Source organism: Stegostoma tigrinum, chromosome 18 (assembly GCF_030684315.1).
Source record: "Stegostoma tigrinum isolate sSteTig4 chromosome 18, sSteTig4.hap1, whole genome shotgun sequence".
Taxonomy (NCBI): domain Eukaryota; kingdom Metazoa; phylum Chordata; class Chondrichthyes; order Orectolobiformes; family Stegostomatidae; genus Stegostoma; species Stegostoma tigrinum.
In genome coordinates this window covers 39,945,841-39,967,096 of record NC_081371.1, presented here as the reverse complement: position 1 = coordinate 39,967,096, position 21,256 = coordinate 39,945,841, and the positions used below count along the sequence as shown (strand labels likewise).

General features: G+C 39.5%; 1 protein-coding gene across 6 annotated transcripts in view; it reads right to left on the bottom strand.

Annotated features, from left to right (window-relative positions):
• The window catches only part of ptprq (protein tyrosine phosphatase receptor type Q), a 206,009-nt gene that overhangs the window by 44,344 nt on the left and 140,409 nt on the right, over positions 1–21,256 (bottom strand). For 5 of the 6 annotated variants that reach the window (XM_048549585.2, XM_048549586.2, XM_048549588.2 and 2 more), the window contains 5 exons: positions 12,637–12,856; positions 11,043–11,116; positions 8,605–8,704; positions 6,760–6,888; positions 4,617–4,661 (listed from right to left, as the gene is read on the bottom strand). In XM_048549585.2, the coding sequence (XP_048405542.2) occupies positions 4,617–4,661; positions 6,760–6,888; positions 8,605–8,704; positions 11,043–11,116; positions 12,637–12,856 (568 nt within the window). The remainder of the gene's footprint in view (positions 1–4,616; positions 4,662–6,759; positions 6,889–8,604; positions 8,705–11,042; positions 11,117–12,636; positions 12,857–21,256) is intronic. The other variant, XM_048549587.2, reaches the window with a different exon arrangement.

Here is a 21,256-nt window from a genome sequence, read left to right as displayed (position 1 = left end):
AGTAGCATGCGTTGCTTTTTATTATAATGGGAGAGGCAGGCAGCTTGCCACGATGGGGAGCACTGACCAGTCATGGGGTGGACTTGTTGTTGCATGGCACCAGGTTACATCAGTGTTACATATGCAGTACATGCCAGGAGTTTAGGGAGCAAACACACTGCATTTGCTGCAAGCATATCTAAATGTCAGAGGGGAGGAGTCTTTAAGTGGAATCAAGGGGAATTACAGTCAGTGAGGCGGGCGGTCGTGTACCATCACAGTCAGTGAAGGGGCTCATTTAATTCTTGTCTAGAATTGTCCATGGCCAATCAGGCCCTAGGTCCCACCAAATGTCAGGGACCTGTGACCTTACAGTCCAGGAACTGGATCACAGTCAGTCCTGTGAAGTGCCATCAGTCCAGGGATTACAATTAGCTAAAACAGGGAATTGTGGTGAGACCAGAGCTGTTCTCAGTTGGGGCAGTTCTGCCAAGTCATTCTGAGGATGGGCCACAATCAGTCCCAATGATTTGCTGGTTTAGGGAGCTTATCAGGTCGTAAGTCCATGGATCTGGGAAAAAGCAGGCACCTCAAATCTGGGGTAAAACAGTATGGAGCTGGAGGAACACAGCAGGCCAGGCTGCATCAAAGGAGCAGGAAAGTTGATGTTTCAAGTCACACCGTGCTTCTCTGATGCTGCCTGGCCTGCTGTATTCCTCCAGCTTCACACTGTGTTATCTCTGACTCCAGCATCTGCAGCTCTCACGATCTCAAATCTGGGGGGTGGCTTCATTGCACTGGGTCACTGAGTGAATGATGACTTTGTTATTGCTGCAGTATTTTTTATTAATTCTGTTGCTGAACAAGTATTTCACTATCCCTCTGATTATAAACTTTATATCATTGGAGATCCCCTTCCAAGAAATTTCCTTTTGACTCTTCCATCGGTGGTAATGTTTCAATGTTTCAGAGTGCATGTAGACTGCTAGGTTACTCAGAAATATATGTGCATCCTGTAGAACAGTGCTGAACCTGTGAGTATGATTGGGCAGTTCTTGGGGCAGCTGGAGTGAGGTCAAGGTCCCTCACTCCCCCTCTCACCTTGCTGTTGATGGTGAGTACCTACAGCTAGAGTCAACAGAGGGTAGCACCTTGCACATAATTGGTAGACATAGAGTGTGCTACACCTGGATCTCCATGGAAGTATCCAACCTATCCATGGAGACAGTCGCACACAAGCATGATAGTACTGGCAATGCTTACAGCATCCTCCTTCCTTCAATCCAGCTTGTCAACAGCCACTGAAAATCCTGCTGTTGTTCCTGTCTTCAATTTTTCACAAAGGCTTTTGTGGCCAGGAGCATTGTACTGAGTAGGTGCCTGGTCTCTGGGAGTCCTCTGAATGGCAGAGTCCTGGGACAATTCTTCCTCAGCCACCTGTACAGGTGAGTCAGTGATGTGCTCACCAGATTGTGCCTCTGGATAGAGTATCCACTGAGGTGCAAAATACAGGCAAAAGCCTTGTCAATGCATCCTTTTGGAGTTCATTCATTTCCTCCTTAGAGGTAGAGGTGGAGCCGGAAATCTCTATCACTGGCCTCTTCCTGGGGCAGTGCTTTGGATGCAGCTAGATTCTGTGTACAAGGAGAGAAGGAATTTGTTGTGTAAAAGGGGTTAAAGCTTTTGAAGGTTAAGAATGAGTTAGCATTGGTGTTAATGGGAGAGTGGTGCACACAGTACCATGAGCTTTGCAGGGTTGGTTGGCTCCTGAGTTCTCTCTGTGGTGCCCTCTTCTGGCTAGAGTTGGAATTTTTCCCTGTACAGAGTGACAAGCTAGATAGCTTGATTTCACCTGGTCTTGGCTCTCTCAGTACAGTTGTAGGCCAATTTAACCTACATTGAGGAAAAGGGAGGGATTGGGGATGTTGGAAGTGGGTGGAAGGGCAGATAGAGATGATGCAGGCGAAGCAGAGATGGTCACGTATCCCCAGTGAGTGAATGGCAGATGCAAAATGTAAGGGTTAATAATTTGGGATGATGAAATGAGTGGGAGCCATTGAGTGCACATGATACATCAATCGTGAGAGTGTTAGTCCATGAGTCTCAGTCAGAGGTGTACACAGTGCTACAGCTAGAGGGAGTGTGAGGTAACAGAGAGACAATGGTAGTACTAAAATCATTATACTTCTTCCTGTACTGCTAGACATTTTTAAAAAATCTATGATACACCACTAACACAGTCTGTTCTCTGGATCCTGGCCAGGTGTGTCTGGTGGATTGGTTGTCTGCAGGAAGAATGATGGTCCTCTTCTCCACCAATCCACCCATGAATGCCTCTCAGTCCCTGTCAGAAAAATGGGGAGTGAGCTTTGCTTTCTGTGTCATTGTCTCAGTGATAACGGTGGAGCTCCAGAGCATGAGGGCGAGTTTCTGGCTTGCAGTGTCTGAAAATGGTGTGCAGCTAACGGGACTTTTAATATGGCCCCAATGATGTCACCACCAAAAAGGTCCTGGCAGTGGTAAATGCTTTTCCCTTTCCTGCTTTGCAATTGCATGAGAAGGGACTTAAAGAACCCAGCTGCACAATTAATAAGATGAGGGCAGAAGACTGTGTTAAAAAAAACACATCCAAAAGTGGTAACTGATACAACATTTTAATTGCAAATGGGAGAATTCTAATCCTGAATACAGGTAACTACCTATTTGTACATTGGAGTTACACTGCAGAAGTAGATCATTGGGCCCAACAGCCCATGCTGATGTTTGTCCCTCTACCTGAACTTTCCCTCATTATTCTCATCTCAATCTGCCATCATTACCGTCTCCTTCATGCAACTGCATAGTTTCCCTGTAAATACAAATGTAGTGTAACCAGGATAATAAAATGTGAGGCTGGATGAACACAGCAGGCCAAGCAGCATCTCAGGAGCACAAAAGCTGACGTTTCGGGCCTAGACCCTTCATCAGAGAGGTCTAGGCCCGAAACGTCAGCTTTTGTGCTCCTGAGATGCTGTTTGGCCTGCTGTGTTCATCCAGCCTCACATTTTATTATCTTGGAATTCTCCAGCATCTGCAGTTCCCATTATCTCTGTAGTGTAACCAGTGTTGGACATAGGTTTAGCATAAATTCCTTCCTTTTCACTTATCTCCTGAGAACTAAAGTGTAGTGCTTGGTTTGCTCCTTTTTTTTAAAAGCTGAGACACAATTCCCAGTGATTGATGTATTTGTACTCCAGGATCTCAGTGTTATTCTACCAAGAGTATTTTCTGCCTTTAAATCTACCAAACATTTAAATTAGTTTTGCTCAGCAAGGCCAGGACTTGCATATTCTTTCACAGTAAATAGCAATAGGGGCATTACAATGTTTGTCCAATTTTAAAGTTATGTTATATTTGCAAAAGTACAGAAAGGGCCATTCCTGACACCCATATGGCCATTGAGGTACTGGGTTGCCACTTGTCTTCTGGCACCACCTCCTGTTCCTGCTCAACCATGTGCCATAACTAACTTGGTATCCCTTCTTCAAATAGATTATTTACATCTTTCTTAACGTGTCACTATTTTGATGCTTTGAACCATTGGTAAGAATTACTGAAACATTTTGCATTTTACTAGCATTGGTTTTTCATAATGTCATCAATTATAAAGATTCTGATAAAATTAAACATCAGCATTTTTGACTTAACAATCAATGGCATAAAAGAAAGGTCCAGTCTTTAGTTTAACCGTTAATTAGTATCCATAGAGAAATGTGGGAGCCATAAATTCATTTGCCATTACAGTGTTTGGAGCTTTGTAAGAATGGTTAAATACTGTTAGGGTCAATTAGTCCTCATAGCCTAGACCATCAGCAAGGAGAATTCTCACACAATGCATTCAGAAGACAATCAGATATCTAAGTTGCAACAACAAATATTTCAACCATTTCAACCAGATGTTTCAAACATTCTGTCCTACACATGCTAAAGTGAAGCAGAGAGATTTAGGGAGGGAAATTCAGAGTTTATGGCTGACATTGTTGAAAGCATTGCCATCAAAGATGGAGCAGTTTAAATTGGGAATGCTCAACAGGGTATAATGAGAACAGCATCGATTTCTTACAGGTCTGTCAAATCACAGGAGATTACAGAGATAGGGAAGGGCTATGAAGAAATTTGAGAAGTTTAAATTTGATGTGTTGCTCACATGATAGCTAATATCAATTAGTGAGCACAGAAGCAATGAATGAACAAGTAAGGGCATGGATCTTTGGGTGACCTCGAGTTTATTAAGCATAGTAAATGAGAGGTTGTCTTGGAGTATGTTGGAACTTCTAAACTAGAAATAGCATAGGAATGGATGAGAATTTCAACTAATGTAAGGGTAGAATATAAAAAGTGAGTGGTGTACAAATTGGGTGGTAGCAGATTGGATGCTTCTTTTGTAGCTTACGTCATCATCATTTCCATTGCCTCATTACTCTGAACACACACCAGGCAGATTTTAAAGTGTTTTACTAATCAGGTGTCTGAAGTGTTCTGAAATCTTTGAGGATAAGGGAGTTTTTATCTAATTCTATTGTTCCTGTTATTGTAACTTTATATAGTTTTGTGTGAAATTGCACTAGAAACTTCAACAGACTGATTTCTTCACTTACTGGATGACATACATTTCCTTGCGTCTAAAGAATATCGAGGAATAACTGTAAGAAAGGAGCCATCAGAATGTTAGTCTGTAAATTTTTAAAATGTTGGTTTTGAAAATCTATGTCACGCTTTAACATTTTGTTTTGGCATTGGCGTATTTGCTGGTAGCACACAGTGAATGTTGCCAACAGGTCAACTAACAATTTTCAAACAACACAAGTTCCTTAAATCAGCAGTTAAATCACGGCAATTCGCATTGTCACACTAGATAGATTTATCAAATAATTCATGCTGCTAAACACAATCACTCAGAGAAAGATAGCCATCGCAGTTGTAAGTTAATGATTTAACAGATCAATACAAATATAAATACTCAAGAAAACCAAAAGAAATTGAAATGCGCTTTTGAAACCAAAACTCTTCAAATCTGCTTATAGTATAAATGAAGGTCCTAAGTACTGTCTACATGTCTAAATAAATCAAAAAATAACATCTAATATACTCATTGATTTTATCTGTTGCTTCACTCCGTATCATCATCACCCTGAACTGAACAGTAAGATGAAGTGTATTCTAACAGATTTAACTGGAATTCAATCCATTCACTCACTTCATGTGAAGCATTGAATACAAGGATGAAAACTGTCCCAGTGTTATATATATTTATGTGTGGGATTATGAAGGTAGATGTGGGCTGCTTGTGTTTGATTTTAGATCCTGAAAATGCAGTGGTGCAGAAGGAAGCAATACATCTGTCTTGTTTGTAACAGTACTCTGAGAAAACCACCTCAACTTCCTTTCACACCAGCTATTTTCACACTTGGTTGGGGCAGTTGGAAGGATTGAGAATGGCCTATAGCTGACCTCCTGGTCTGGGTCACTTAAATGAGGTAGCTTCCTGAGTTACATTGTTAGTCTCATTAAAATAAGAACAGAAATTAACAATGACAGAGCTTCTTTGTATCTATGATGTCTGAAAACATCCTTTAAAATTGTACTTAGGAGTCTGCTTCTTCAGCATTTTTATGCTTTTTCAGTGCTTAAATAGGAACAGATGACAACAAACTCAAAATCGGGCCATCAAGCTCTTATCAGGAGATTATGAGATCTGCAGGGCAGTTCTTACAATGAATTATCAACTGGCCCAAATTATGAGGAGCACATATGGTGGCATTTATCTCTAATCTGCACATTATTTCCTTAAACAGCAACCTGAGCACCAGGTATTGAGCAGATGGGAAATTGTGAATGTGATAAACTTTCTCCCTAACCTGCTTCTTTAGTTCTCCACAAAGTAATGGTACATGAAAGTATGTAACAAAATTCTAAACCAATGTATTTAATGATTTTTACTTAATCTATGGAAGGATGAGCAAATTAGTTTGGCTTCAGATTACAATAGTTTCTAAACGACTTCAAATACATTTTGTTCATTATTTTCAATCTATCTTTGCTTTGAATTTTCTTTTATTCACTGCAATCATTGTTCAGAATTACTTGAATATTTGCTTGTTATTCAAACTGTACGATGTACAATTTTAAGTTTAATTCACACTAGATTATTTCATTTGAATGAATTGATCCTGTAGTATTTCCAATATTTAGTCTACATTTGAATGGATGAACAATCAAAAACATCAAAAATAATTAAAGGCAAACTATGGATATAATTTTCAAGGCAACGTACAGATATAACGTTATATCTGATATGCAGATAGTGAGCTGAATAAATAAAGTAATTACATGCAAAATTTCTTTCTTCCATACATTCACATTTCACAATCAGTTTTCTTATCCCGTACCTGAGTTTCTGATCTATTTTGTTCAAACTGCACTAATATATAAGCAAAGTATAATTAGAATTTTTCATATGGTAACATAGTTTTCAAATAGCTGTTTAATATTTCTTTAAAACAATTTAAATTTCAGTGTCACTTAGTCAATTTAAGGCAGAAAAAAAATGTTGCTGCATTTCTTTTGGAAGATTTAAATCCAGGGAAGATTGACTGCTTTTATAAACTGGCGTGAAGTGTCTAAATGATGGAATTTGGCCTTTCAAAAAGGAGTGTGATCTCAATAAATAACAGCACAGCAAACAAGTACTGGTCAGAATGGGGTCATGACTCGTTCACTGCTGCAATTTCGGAAGCTTACCGTGTCAACTTCTCCTCCTTTAGTTCCAGGTCAGTCACCGCAATCATCTGGTCCAGTTTGAATTTAGTGTCAACAATTTCTGCATCCCTTGGAGAATATGTGCCTCCTTCCTTCTGTTTCTGTCTTATTCTGCACAGGGATTTCAGATAAATAAATAGTCAGTATACATACGTAACACAATAGTTATAAGAAATATTAATTCAATCATTGTTTACAAGAAGATAAATGACTAAAATTTCCAACTTTGTTTTGCCTTGCAAAGGGCACTTTTGTGGCAGCATTGATTGGTAAAATATTTTCAGGCTCTTTGCTTACCTTAATGCCATACTGCCTGTATAGAGAAAAACTGGAGAAATTAGCGTGGAATAGACAATGCTGTACCATCAAATATGATACATGTTAAAAGTGCGGAAATAAAACACATCTTGTCAGACCTTTTCATCTTGCATTCATCAGGACAATTCACAAGAATACTAATTCAAGGTATAAACCAACAGAGCAGAAGAGTGTTGATTGGTTGGCATGTGGACTCTGACTGGTAGAGGTATTTCTGTGGAGGATGAACACATTAATGTTGATTGACAGTTAACAACCAAGTTTTGTTTAAATTTTAAACCTGTGGATTGATTCTGATTGTTCAGGGCATTGCCCTGAGAAATTAACCAGTTAATAGCTGTCAGTCATTTTGTCGAGTTGAAACAAGCAATACACATGTATGGGATCTTTCTGCTTAGAACAAATAGAACATTGTACACACATATATATATAGCTTCCAGGACATGCAAGGGCACCACAATGTGAGCTTGGTAGCAATGCTAAATTGGTTAGCAGTGTATCCAGAAAATGCTGTTCAATTGCAGAATGGCACCTAATGTTGGGCACAGTGTTATTACTTTGCAAGTGTGGGCTAATTGGCTATGACCAAAATCTCATTTGTTGTGAACAGCTAAATGGATGGTGTCAGCCAGTGTTTGGGATGTACAGCATCCCTACCTGGCATTACACTGATTTATTTTTAAGGCTATGCCCTGACCAATCAGAGTCAATTTGTCTGATGTAAAACTTAAATAAAGTCTGGATGTTAACCATCATTCAACATCACGAAGTGACCAATCTGCACTCTTCGCTCCTGAAATATGTGTGTATTTTCCTCTTGAATTTTTGCATTCTTGCAAAATATTCTGATGAACATAAGATTAAAAGCTTGAGCAAAATACATCTTTTTTGAGCAATACTCAAGTTACCAACAGAAGACTATGTGCCAAATAAATGTATTTCAACTAGCAATACATACAACCGAGGGGTTCAAGTGCACACCAATAGCTTAGAATGAGCAAATGCTGTTATAAACACTTTCTTGAAGAATTATATTGTAGGAATGTGATGTAGGAATGATGGGATGGTTTCCAAACCTGTGGCAATGCAGCTAAGAATTTAAGTTGTAACAATTTCCATTGTTAAACAGGCCACAGAGACGAGGGAAAATTGAAGGTTGAGTTTCCACAGAAGCCAATAGATCCATAGCTGAGATTGAGACAAGGAGGGCTTGCTGTTGCATATAATTATCAACCTATGCTGAAACTTTTGCATTGGAGGTTGCCATAAAACTGGACAAAGCTTGTCCCCAGCATTGATATTCACCAGTTCAGGGGTGTTATGACATCTCTGGAGCAGTTGAGGCTTGAACCTAGCCTTTGCCGTTCAGAGGTAGGGTCACTCCTACAGCACCACAAAGGCTTCTTTGCCCCCATACAAAAGACTCAAAGAGGCAGCTTTAAAATCAACAGGTTATTTGAATTTACACATTTTAAAAATGAAGGCATTTATAATATTTGTCCTTCCTACCTCGCAATTACATAAGCAGCTATCACAAGGAGAGCGACAGAAAGCACACACAATGTCACTGCAAGTATTATTTCAATTGTCCTTCCTGATAGACCTTCAGCTGTAATGACAATATAAGCATGTTAAAAAAAACTGCACATCATATAACTAAAGCTACCAGTACTAAAGTGGAGTAGCAGAATGCATTCTGAATTCGCACTACTGAACAAAATGAAATGAACATGGAGTCAAAATTCAATATCAGGCAAAAATGAGCATGTTGACTTTGATGATTGATTAACTTTATATTGTAGAATCCCTTTGGTACAGATAGAGGCCATTCAGCCCTTTGAGTCTACACCGACCCTCTGAAAAGCATCCCACCCTACCTCTATGACACTACATTTCCCATAGTTAACACCCTAGCCTGCACAATAAGGGGTAATTTAGCATGACCAATCCATCTAACCTGCACACCTTTGGGCGATGGGAGGAAACCCACGCAGACGAGGGAGAATGTCCAACCTTCACACAGGCAAGCACCCAAGGCTGGAAACTCGGGTCCCTGGCACTGTGAGACAGCTATGCCATTCACTGAGCCACCGTGTCATCTACCGCTTCCAATGTAGGCTGCATACAAACTTTCTACTGCCCATTCATTTCAATAATTGCAGTACACTGCTAGGTTGCTCAGAGGCAAGATGGCGAGCCATTTGGTATTGTACCCTGCAGCCAGGAAAAAGGTAAAGGATATTGCAGCTGGTAGCTTGCAGGAATGGGAAGATGTTTGCAAGTTCCACTGTACTTGACTTGGATGAGAACAAGCATTGTACAAAAAATTGAAAGGTAACCATACTGAAATGCTTGCTGTATTGGCAGTCCTTCCAGAAAGAGTACCATTATTATAAAGGAGTACATAAGAGTACAGCACCAAACTTGCACATGGCTTTGTGCAGGCATGGAGCTCAATATTTTCCTGTGAATAAGAATCCATGCAATGTCTAAATATTGTGTTAGAAACCCAGAATGAAGTCATGTAAGTGTAGCTGGCTGTCATCATGACTTCAGATAACATATTTCGAAGCTCTTGCAGGATTTCACAACAGTCCAGCAATCTGCCCTCCAATGATCTAATGCTGAGGTGGTGGAGCTAGTTGTTTGCAGCAATCATTTGAATTAGCAGGGAAGGATTGGCTGGATTAATAGTAAGGGCTTCAGTCTGCAAACAAACAGCATAAGAACGTCATAACTGGCCCTGAAATGGCCTGGTAAGCCACTCATTTCATTAGTAATTTGGGATGGACAACAAATACTGACCTTGCCAATGGTCACCCACATCCCTTGAAAGAATAAAGGGCACAGGGTAATCCTGCATCATGATCTCCATGGCCATTTTTGTGTCCTGCCCAAATTTGTGGCCAATAAGCAGCATTTTAAATCATGATTAAAGAGCAAAAGTACCCTTATGTCAGGGAAAAACAACAACTAGAGACTTTGATGTTGGTCACTTTTACAGCATGAACAAATATAATGTGATTTAACAGTTAAAACCCACTGTCTGGTTTTCAAATCACCAGAACTCCTGAACAGCAAGAACAATGAATAAACACATCTAAGAAGCAAAAATAATATGAAGTATGAACAAGAAAACACAAGACACTTGTTTCACGATAAATAGTTTCTTTGAACTGGATAGAGCAACAAAACTTTGTTTATACAGGCTCTTTGAACACATCAAATCAGAGTTACTTTGTGAATAAACTTAACACATTGGTATGCGGATTCTTGCAGAATTGTCTTTCATTTTTGTTACTGAAGGTTAAACCTTGCACTTTCTGGACTTTTCAGTGCAAATATTTTTACAAGACTTAAAAATCTCAATTTGACAAAGTGTTTCAAATATATTTATCTCAGCTTTAAACACTATTGTATAAGTGATATGATTTTATTGAAATTGCTTTTCTCTGACTCCAGAAATAACTTGGGTGTCAAGACATGGAAGGTATGAAACTCTATCAGCAAATGAGACTAGCAATGTTGTGGTAAACAAGAGGAAAACACTATCTATGGAACTAAATATGAATACTATTTCACCGCTGGTACTTTTGCATTAGACTAAGATAATCTCTTAAATTGTTTTTTATCGTCATTTTTCTGTATTATTGGGAAAGAAACGCTATTGGGAGTTTTACGAGGCACTTTACTTCTATATTTTAATGTATTGATTCTAAAGAGAAGGTCTGCTATATTCTTTATGAATTCGGTGTTGCAGCTTAGAAGCCACTGTGAGGATGCAAAAATACTTCAGCAGCTAAGGCTCATTAACTTCAAGGTAACAGTTTTCTGATTTGTCCTTACAGATATGGAACACCTGCAGTACCATAAATGAATAAAAGGTCTTAGTATCATAAAATTACCAAATTAGATAATATTTTTCAATTCTATTTTGTATAAATTACCGAGGGTCTTGACTGGATCAGAGTAATCTGAATCAGTAAATTGTCTTTGAAAGTTTGTTGCTCTGAACTTGAATCTAGAAAAAGACAAATGTATGACAAATAAAGTTAGCTACAAACTTATTTTCTCATATTCAGTGGCTGTAGTTGACATAAGCAAGTTTAGGTGTCATAATTTTTTATGAATACTGATTCACACTGACCAATATGTATACAGTAAAAGGATACCATTGTAAGAATATACAACTCTGTTGTGATTTGTGTCAACTGTGCCATTGTTTATTTCTATCTCATGGTCCACATAGAATTTATAATTGGACTTATTTATAGAAAATGACCCAGCTTATTTTGATACTCATATTATAATTGCATTGTTGATCAAATAGTTGGGCCAAGCAATTCAGTTCAAACAGAAATACATTTTGCTGAGATATGATCTTGATTTGAGTAGTAGATAGTTATATTTTTATCATTCTGGCCAAATTTTGCAAATCTGAGATGGATAAGGCAAGAACACTACCACTACCAGCATATTTCACTCCAAGCCACTCACCATCTTGACTTTGAAATATATCACGATTTCTTCAGTGTTGCTGGGTCAATATCCTGGAACTACCTCTCAAACAGCAAATGTACATCTACCTATACTAAATGGACTGCAACATTTCAGGAAGACAGTTCACCACTACCTTCTCAAGAACAATTGGGGATGCCCACATCTCATGAATGAATATGAAGAAATCTGCCATGTTCATAAGGTTAGTGTTTAGATAACTTATGCCTATTCATATAAATGATTTGGGAAGTTGACATGGTTGTTAAGGGATGATTGTCCTGCAGTTCTTGAAAATATACAATATAGCATTAGTTCCATTCACTGGTTATACCCTAATTTATTCAGTATTTATTCTAATTACTTTCAAACTGGAGGAAGATTACATAACAGGAAAATAACCAAAGGAAGAAACAGTGATGAGAGTTTTGTGAGGTTATTACAAATTATCCTGAGATGAAATTGGTAAATCCATATTGCTTCATAATGAGCAAGGGCTTGAATGTAGGAATAACTGTCAGTAAATATCCAAAAATGTAACATGTTTATCAGAACTAATGCTATTGATATATTGAAGAGTTGGGGATAATTAATTACAAAGTAATGTTCAGGCCATTATGATTACTCAAGATTATCAAACAAGAAATCCATGCCTTCTGAACAATAAAAATCTGTGCACATGTCGTGCACAGTCAAGTTCAGTCATTGACATTCCACTGAAGTTTAAATGTCAAAGATGATTAGGCCCAGTAACACGAGGTGGCAATACAACAGAGCATTAGTTTATTGCCATTAATTGATTTAACTGAACAAAAAAAATTCCTTTCCTTTCCTTTCTTATTCTCACTGCTACAGCAGTAACATTTAGCTGAAATTAAACTAAAGCTTTAAAAAGGCAAATAACAGAAGCATTACATTGCTAAAAGAAATGAATCTAGTCTATTTCACATCCACTGATCTTTTAAGGATGAACAAGAATAGTATCTGGCTTTATTCAGTTTAAGAATATAAAATAAATTAAATAAGAACCAAGTTTTTACTTACAAGTACTGTTTATCATGTTTTAATGGTCCGTTGCAAATTTTATCTATATTTTGTTGGCATGATTTTTCACTTCCAATGGTGTATGTTTCTTCAATAGTATTCTGTTGATATGTATTTGTTTCACTGCAGTGTGGATTTTGAAATCCTTCATTTGTAAAATATGGTTTTGGTTTTCTTACATAAGCATCATACCACGTAGAAATATTTACGTCATTCATAGCTGTTGAGAAATTGAAATTAAAATTAAGAAGCAAAACACTTCATTAGGTTGAAAGCAAAATATGGATGTGGGACATTTGAAATAGAAAGACAAAATGCTGGAGAAAGTCAGTAAATCAGGCAGCACCCGTAGAGAGAGAAAGTGTTAATTCCACCAAAACTGTCATGACCAACCTACTTGTGGCCATGACATAGTAGCTTAGATCATCATTTCCCTTTTCTGTATGATATGTTTGGCTGCTTATATGGAGGAATCTGGCCTCCACTGAGTGCATTTATTAAACTGTTTTCTTGCAGCAGGACCTTAACAATAAAGCTTCTAATTCAATGGTTCATCTGTAGTCGAACTACATACTATAAAACTGAACATTTTCAGTAGATAACCTCCATTTTATTGAAATCAAATGTTTGTTAAACTGCAGAAAATGCAGCTTTATTATATTTATTCCTTGCATAGGAATATTCCTTCGTTGGGATTTTCAGCCCCAAAAGAATTCAAATCTCATTTGTCACAATATTCCTATGTGAGAGTGCATTCTTTCTGCTATACGGCCCTATGCCTCAGCATGATGAAGTTCCTTTTTCAAAAATATATTCATGGATGTGGGTGCTTTGACTGCATTAGCATTTATTGCCCATCCTTTATTGCTCTAAAGAGGTTTGTGCTCCCATCTTGAAACTATTAGAGTCTTTCGAGTGTACAGACATCCACAGTGCTGTTTGGAAGGGAGTTCCAATATTTAGACCCAGTGGTAGGAAGGAATGATGTTATGGTTCCAAGTCACAATGGTGTGTGGCTTGGAAGGAAACTTGCAAATGTTGTGTTCACGTGCACATGCTGCCATTATCCTCCCAGGCAGAAGAGCTCCCGTGTTTGTAAAGTGTTGTCAAAGGACTCTTAGTTAGTTGCTGCAGTGCATCTTGTAGATGTTTAACTCTGTTGCCACAATCTATTGGTACAAATGACCTGAACTTTTGAAGGTTCTGAGTAGCATGCCAATCAGGTGGACTAGCAGTAGTAGTCCACTACTTTGTCCTGTGTGCTACTGAGCTTCTTGAATGTTGTTGGAGTATTCCGTCATATTTAATCACCTGCATATCCAATTTGGATGAAAGAATAATATTAAACAGGGCTATAAAGCTTAAACCTAGAAGATAGAAAACAGAAAATTGACGTAACATTTGTAAGATATTCTAAGCATAGAGAATAAGAATTACAAAAAAAAATGGTTGTAGAAACTTAGGGAGGTCACTGAAAACAGTAAGAGAAAATTACTCAACAAATTTGGCTATTTGATTGGGCAGTGCAAAAGATAAAATCAAAAGGCAGAGGTAACAAAGGTAGGCTTTCTTTACTGCTCTCAAAGTTTGAGTAATCACTACCCCAGATTGCAGTAGATACTGGGTAATTGAATAAATTTAAGGCGGAGAAAGACAGATTTTTAATTAGCAACTGGTTAAAGGGTAATGGGGAGTGGGCAGGAAAGGAGGCCAAAGATCAATTAGCTTAGGATGCAATGCAATGTAATGTCAACATGACAAAGTTAAGGGCACTCAACCTGAATGTGTGCAGCATTCACAACACAATGAAGGACATACAGACATACATAGAAGCAATTGTGTACTTTCTAACTGCTGCTATAGAGACATGGCTGTGCACTGACCAAAACTGGGAATTTAATATTAAGGGATATTCCTATTGTTATTTGTTATCAAGCCTACCAATAAGTGTGGTCCTGTTGTATTCTAGTGTATTGACCTTTACATTACAAAGGCTGAATGCCAGCTCTCAGTTACCTCCTTCTATCTTCCCCTGGGCCTTCACCCTACCATGGTACATCAGCCCATTGTATCAACTGCAGCAGCTGACATCATTTCATCTGGTGACCTCCACTCAACTGCCTCCAAGCTGATAGTAACCCAACCCCACACAGCTCACTCTCCTTTCTTCCAAAAATCCACAAACACAACTGTCCAGGCAGATCCATTGTTTCAGCCTGCTCTTGCCCCACAGAAATCATCTCTTCCTACCTTTTATCTCCTGGTCCAGTTCCTACCCACTTATATCCATGACTCCTCTGACATTTTACACCGGTTTCAAAATTTCCAGTCGACAGTCTCCAGCTGCCTCCTCTTTACGATGGACATGCAATCCCTGTACAACAGGATGGTCTTAGCTCTCCATTTATTTCTGGAGCGGAGACCTGAACTATCCCCACCCACCACCACTCTCTTCCACTTGCCCGAGCATATCCTCACCGTCAACAACTTCTCTTTTCAATCTTCTTGTTTTCTTCAGGTCAGAAGGGTGGCCATGGGTACCCGCTTGGGCCCCAGTTATGCCTGCCGCTTTATGGGGTATGTGAAACATTCCTTGTTCCAGTCCTATTCTGGTCTCCACCCACAATTCTTTCTTCAATATATTGTTGATATCATTGGTGCTGCTTCCCTCTCCTGTCTGGAATTGGAAAAGTTCATCAATTTCACTTCCAATTTCTACCCTGCCCTCAATTTCACCTGGTCTATTTCTGAATCCTCCTTTCCCTTCCTTGACATTGCCGTTTCCATTTCTGGGGATAGACTGGCCCCTAATATCCACTGACTCCCATAGCTTTCTAGACTATACATCCTTGCACCCTGCTTCGTAGAAAGACTCCATCCTAGTCTTTCAGTTCCTCTGTCTCCGTTGCATATGTTCAGATGAGGCTAACTTTGACAAGGGAGCCTCCGAAATGTCCACCTTCTTCCTCAAGCAAGGATTTCCAGAACCATTGTCAACTGCGCCCTCAACTGGTTCCGACTCATATCCCGCACTTCTGCCCTTACCCCCTCTCTTCCCTCCCATAACAGTGATAGTGCTCCCCTTGTCCTTAACTACCATCCCACCAGCATCCACATCCAGAAGATAATCAGACACCATTTCTGCCACCTCCAGCAAGATGCCACCACCAAACGTATATTCCCCTCCCCTCCTATGTCCACTTTCTGCAGGGACCATTCCTTCCAGGGCATCCTGGTCCACTCTTCTTTCATCCCCAACATCACCCAACAGCTCCACAGCACCTTCCCATGCAACCGCCAAAGGTGTAACACCTGGCCATGTACTTCCTCCCTCCCCAGTATCCAAGAGCCCAGACGTACCTTCCAGATGAAGCAACACTTCACCTGCACTTCCCACAATCTCGTCAACTGCATTTGCTGCTCACAATGTGGTCTCCTCTACATTGGGGAAATGAAGTGTAGATTGGGTGACCACTTCACAGCATATCTATGTTCTGCTCGCAAAAAAGACCCTGCCACTTTAATACAGCACTCTGCTCCATTGCCAACATCTCTGTCTCTGGCTTGCTACAGTATTCCAGTGAAACTCAGAGAAAGCTGGTAGAACAACAACTTATTTTCCACTTGGGGACCCCAAAGCTCTTTGGACTCAATATCTGGTTCAATAATTTTAGGGCCTAAACTCTCCCATGTCCTAGCCCCTACCCCACACAGCAGTCCTTATTGTCACAGAGCCTACCATCACACACTACCTATTATTAGTCACTGATAGTCCCTATTAACAGCCATTCACCCTCCTAGCCAGATCGTTACCAACTCCTTCATTTGAGGAAGGGTCACTGGGCCTGAAACATTTACTCTGATTTTTTTCTTCACAGATTCTGCCAGACCTGCTGAGCTTTTCCAGTAACTTCTGTTTTTGTTCCTGATTTACAGCATCTGCAGTTCTTTCAGTTTTTAGAAAGGATATTCCTAGTCTTGGTCAGCTGTAGCCACATTATCCTTGTGAAAGAATATTCAATATTTAGAAAGAACAGACAAAAGGGAAAAGGAGGTTGTGTGGTGCTGGTAATAAGGCATGGAGTCAGTTTATTATTAAGAGAGAATCTCAGATTGGAAGACCAAAATGTGGGATCTGAAATAACTCCACAAAGGCTGGTATCCTATCACCAAATAACCCCTTATACACATATGGAGAGTCCTTGACACTGCTCTTGCTCCCTTACAGCCAGCTCGCAGAGTGAATGGGATGTCCAACACTCCTGTTCTCATCTATCAGCCAGAGCTCCCTGATTGGAACAGGTTAACATATTCTGAGGACCACCTGGCTGACCTCATTACAATCACTACATTCATTCCCCTCAGAGTCCAAAGACATTTTTTGTAGCACCTCCTGGAACCTTTTAGCACCGGGTCAGGTTCCTCCAACTCTGCCTCTGATATAGATGGTGTGTAATGCACAGTAGCTTGCTTCTTACGCCCAAGGCATCTCAATTCATTCTCTTCTTCAGGCAGCAAAGGTGTCGATAGGGAAACATCCACTTGATCCATCTCAGATTCTGAAGTATCTTCAAAACTTGATGTAAAGTGAGAACACATGGATTCCAGAACAGTTGGAAGGCAGTTGAGGAGCCAGGCATATTTGCAAGTCTACAGCTTTCATACGGTCGATGTGTTCGTTCAGGACTGTTGCATCTGTCTGAGCTTTATATACCACTGGACTTGACCTCACGTTGACCAGGCCTCTTACCCATGCAGGGCCATTTCTGTGGTTCCTACACCAAACTTTACCCTCTGAAGTAAACTGGATCTCTCACTTGACAGAGCCATGTGTCTGGCTTTGGTGCTCCTGATGATGTTTCACCCTCCCCATGAGGTCTGGAATATCCGAGTGCAAGTTATAAATAAAGTGGAAGGGCCAAGCAGAGCATAATTTTCTTTTTATTCAAAAGTTTGTGAATCCTTAGTATTCTCTTTCCCAGGCATCTTTTAAAGCTCAGTTATTGAGTATTTTCAAAGTAGAGATTAATAATTTCTAAATAGCAATTAATACAAAGGAATATGGGATACCATGGGTAAAAATGCATCAATGTGGATAATCAACCGTGGATGATAGGTAAAGGATGTTAAATGGGCCGAATGACCCAATGCAGCTGAGTTTTAAACTGGGCTTGGTACATTTTGTTTCTATTCAGGGTATGTACAACGTTAAATTGAATATGATGATAGACACTATAATGGAACGATTACTTTAGAAACAAATAGGAAACAATTTGTCAAAACAGAACTGAAAATATGTGTGATAAGATTGTAAAAATGTATACATGTAAAATGTAGATTTCTACTTTTTGACAAAATGGGTATATGTTAATTTCATCTCATTTCATGGAAAATTGTTTCCTTATATGAAGATTTAAAAAGCTTTAGCTCATATATCAAAGATTTAGAAAGCTATAATTGGCATTTTCATAACCCACATGATGGCAATACAGGAAATGGAACATGCAGCACTTATAATGCTTGTTTAGGATGTATCTGAGATGCATCATCAGTTGGAGACACTCCTTAGTAGGTGTGATATAGAACATAGAACAGTACAGCACAGGAATGGACTCTTTGGCCCACGATGTTGCACTGAATATGACACCAGATTAAACTAACCCCAACTGCCTGTTCTTGGTCCGCATCTCCTCATCGCTTGCATGTTCATGTGCTTATCTAAAAGTTCCTTAAACTTCCCTATTGTATCTGCCTCCACCACCAACCTGGAGCAAGTTCCAGACTCCTACCACTCTGTGTAAAAATACTTGACATCTCCTTTGAACTTTCCCCTCTCACCTTAAACTGCATGACCTGATGCATTTTTTTTTAAAACTTGCATCTTTCAATCTAAGGAGTCTATCAGATAGAGCTGTTAATTCCTACTAATAGATGCAATGTTTTTACAGGTTAAAGGCCGTTAAAAATTTCCAATCATTGCACTTTAAACAGACCTAAAATGCCTTTCAAGGGCATTTATGTTTAATTCATTAATTTGTGACTCCCACATTGTGGTTTAAAGGTCACGGACCATCCAAAATAGAGGGTCTGCTTGAATTCAACACTGAGATTAAATGACCCTGCCAAGTTCAGGATTTCCACTGTTTGAATCACCCAGCTTTCCTTCCTGAACTAGCTAAAACTGAGTCTTTAGGAATGGGTCTAACCTCACATCTGGGTCCTGGCTACCATTTTTAAAGGTCTGCAGAGTTTTCCTGACTATGCAAAATTCCACCCCAAAATAGTTATGCTGGCTGAAGACAACTGTTGATAAAATAGATTGCATTTTTAAGTGATGGTAGAATTGCCTAATTTGCTCAAATGCATAATTGCATATGCAGCATGTCATTGGCACTAAAGTATCATATGATGATCTGGTAACATGAGTACAGCAGGATAAAATGGTTAATAGAATTCGGGGGTTTATTCTGTGTTACATATGGGCCCAAAAGTTTATGCATTTTGAGTGTGGTTATGCCTCACCCACAGTGTGTATTATTTCATTTTCCACTCACAGAAATCAGCTACATTAGCATTTAAAATAAACATTCTAACCTTCACATCATAAATTAAACATTGCATAAAGAAAGCTGGGAAAAGAAAGATGTTGCTGTATTTACGTATGGATTGCATCTGTACCTAATGAGTTGTGAATCACGTTGAACATTGTGCAATAATTGGCCAATATCCTCAATTTCTGACCTTATGTTAGAGGGAAGGTTATCAATGTAGAGCTGAACATGGTTCAGTATTAGACGCTCCCCTCAGGAACTCCTGCAGAGATATTCAGGAAATGAGATGACTGGCCTATAACAACTGGACCATCTTCTGCCAGGTATAACTTCAACCAGTTGAGAGTTTTCCTGATTTCCATTAATTACAGTTTTATTCGAGCTCCTTGTTATCAAGGTCAGACATTCTTTTGTCCATGCTTGAACGAAGGCTGAAATGATGTCAGGAGCTCACCTCTGGAATTCAGCTCTTTTGTCCATGCTTGAACGAAGGCTGAAATAAGGTCAGGAGTTGAGTGATCCTGTCAGAATCCAAACTGAGCACCAGTGAGCAGGTTATTGCATTGATGTGGAGACAATAAGGACTGCAGATGCTGGAAGCCAGAGTCAATAGGTGTGAGCCTGGAAAGACACAGAGGGTCAGACAGCATCCAAACAGCAGCTAAGTCAACATTTCAGGCTGAAACCTGAAACATTGAACTATCTGCTCCTGGAATGCTAACTGACTTGCTATGCTTTTCCAGCCTCACACCTATAGACCATTGAGTTGATGTGCTGGGTTCCCTCAATGTTGAGGGTGGGGAGATTTGTGGAGCCTTCTCCAGTGCATTGTTTATTGATCCATTTATTTCTAATCTCTGCTTCTGCTTATTAATAAATTCTCACTCCCTACGTGCCCCAATCACAAACACTTTAACTTGTGCACAATGGCATCTGATCAAAACCCTCTGAAAAGGCAAAGACATCACATTCATTGTTTTTTCTCTTCTATGTTACAAGTAACATCTGCCAAAAACTCTGACAGGTTTATGAAATATGATTTTCATTTCACTAATTCACATGAACTCTGTCCAAGTTTGCAATTCTTTTATCAATGTTCAATTTTCACATCTTTACATTTGATTCAAACATCATTCCTACTATGGATGTCAGGCTAATTGGTGTGTGGATCTCCACTCTCCTGTTCCTCCCTTGCTAAATATGTAGGGATATATTTGCTAACTTTATGTCATCAGGAACCTTCCCAGAAGCTGTAAAATTATGCAAGATAACAACCAATGATTCTATTATCTCCACTGTTACTTCATTCAATATTCTGGGATGATTTATTAAACCTCCAATTCAGTAAATTTTCCATCTACTACCACTTTACTAATACCAATTCCTTTAAACTCTTCAGTTATGTGAGTCCCTTGGTCACTAAGTATTTCTGGGAGATTCTGTATCTTCTTCTGAAAACAGATGCAAAGTAACTGTTTAGTTGTTTTGACATTTGCCTGTTCTCCAGTATATATTTTCCTAATTCCACCTGTAATGGTCTTACATTTATCTGGAAGTTTAGTGGCATTCATGCCTGTACAGGTTAGACATACTGAGGGACATCGTACCAGAGGTGGGTTGACTTGCCTATACTTGAATATCCAAAGATTGAATGAGGGAAGGCAGGGGGAAGGCCCAGTTGCCCCTGCAGTATCCTGAATTGAAACTACCAAGAAGCTTGTATGTGGTTCCAGCCAGAAGGCTGTGTGCCTCTGGCACTGTCCTATTTCCTTGTGAGGAGGGAACAATAGGACTGGGGTTAAGGTTCCCAAGAACCCTGGGCCCAAGCGTTTGATCTTGAACACCAATACATGGGAAGATGGAAAGCAGATACATGCTCCTCTCCAGCTGCTCATGAGGGAACTAGGCTTATGCGTTAATGGCAGCCGCCAACCGGTCCATCGACGCAGCTACTGGGAAATGAAGGCCCTGTGTCCGATATGCCTGTCAGGTGCTGCTGCTCTGCACTGTGCATTCGGATGAAAGCCCTACTTGCCAACACTGCAGGATCATCTCCTGCTTGATGCTGA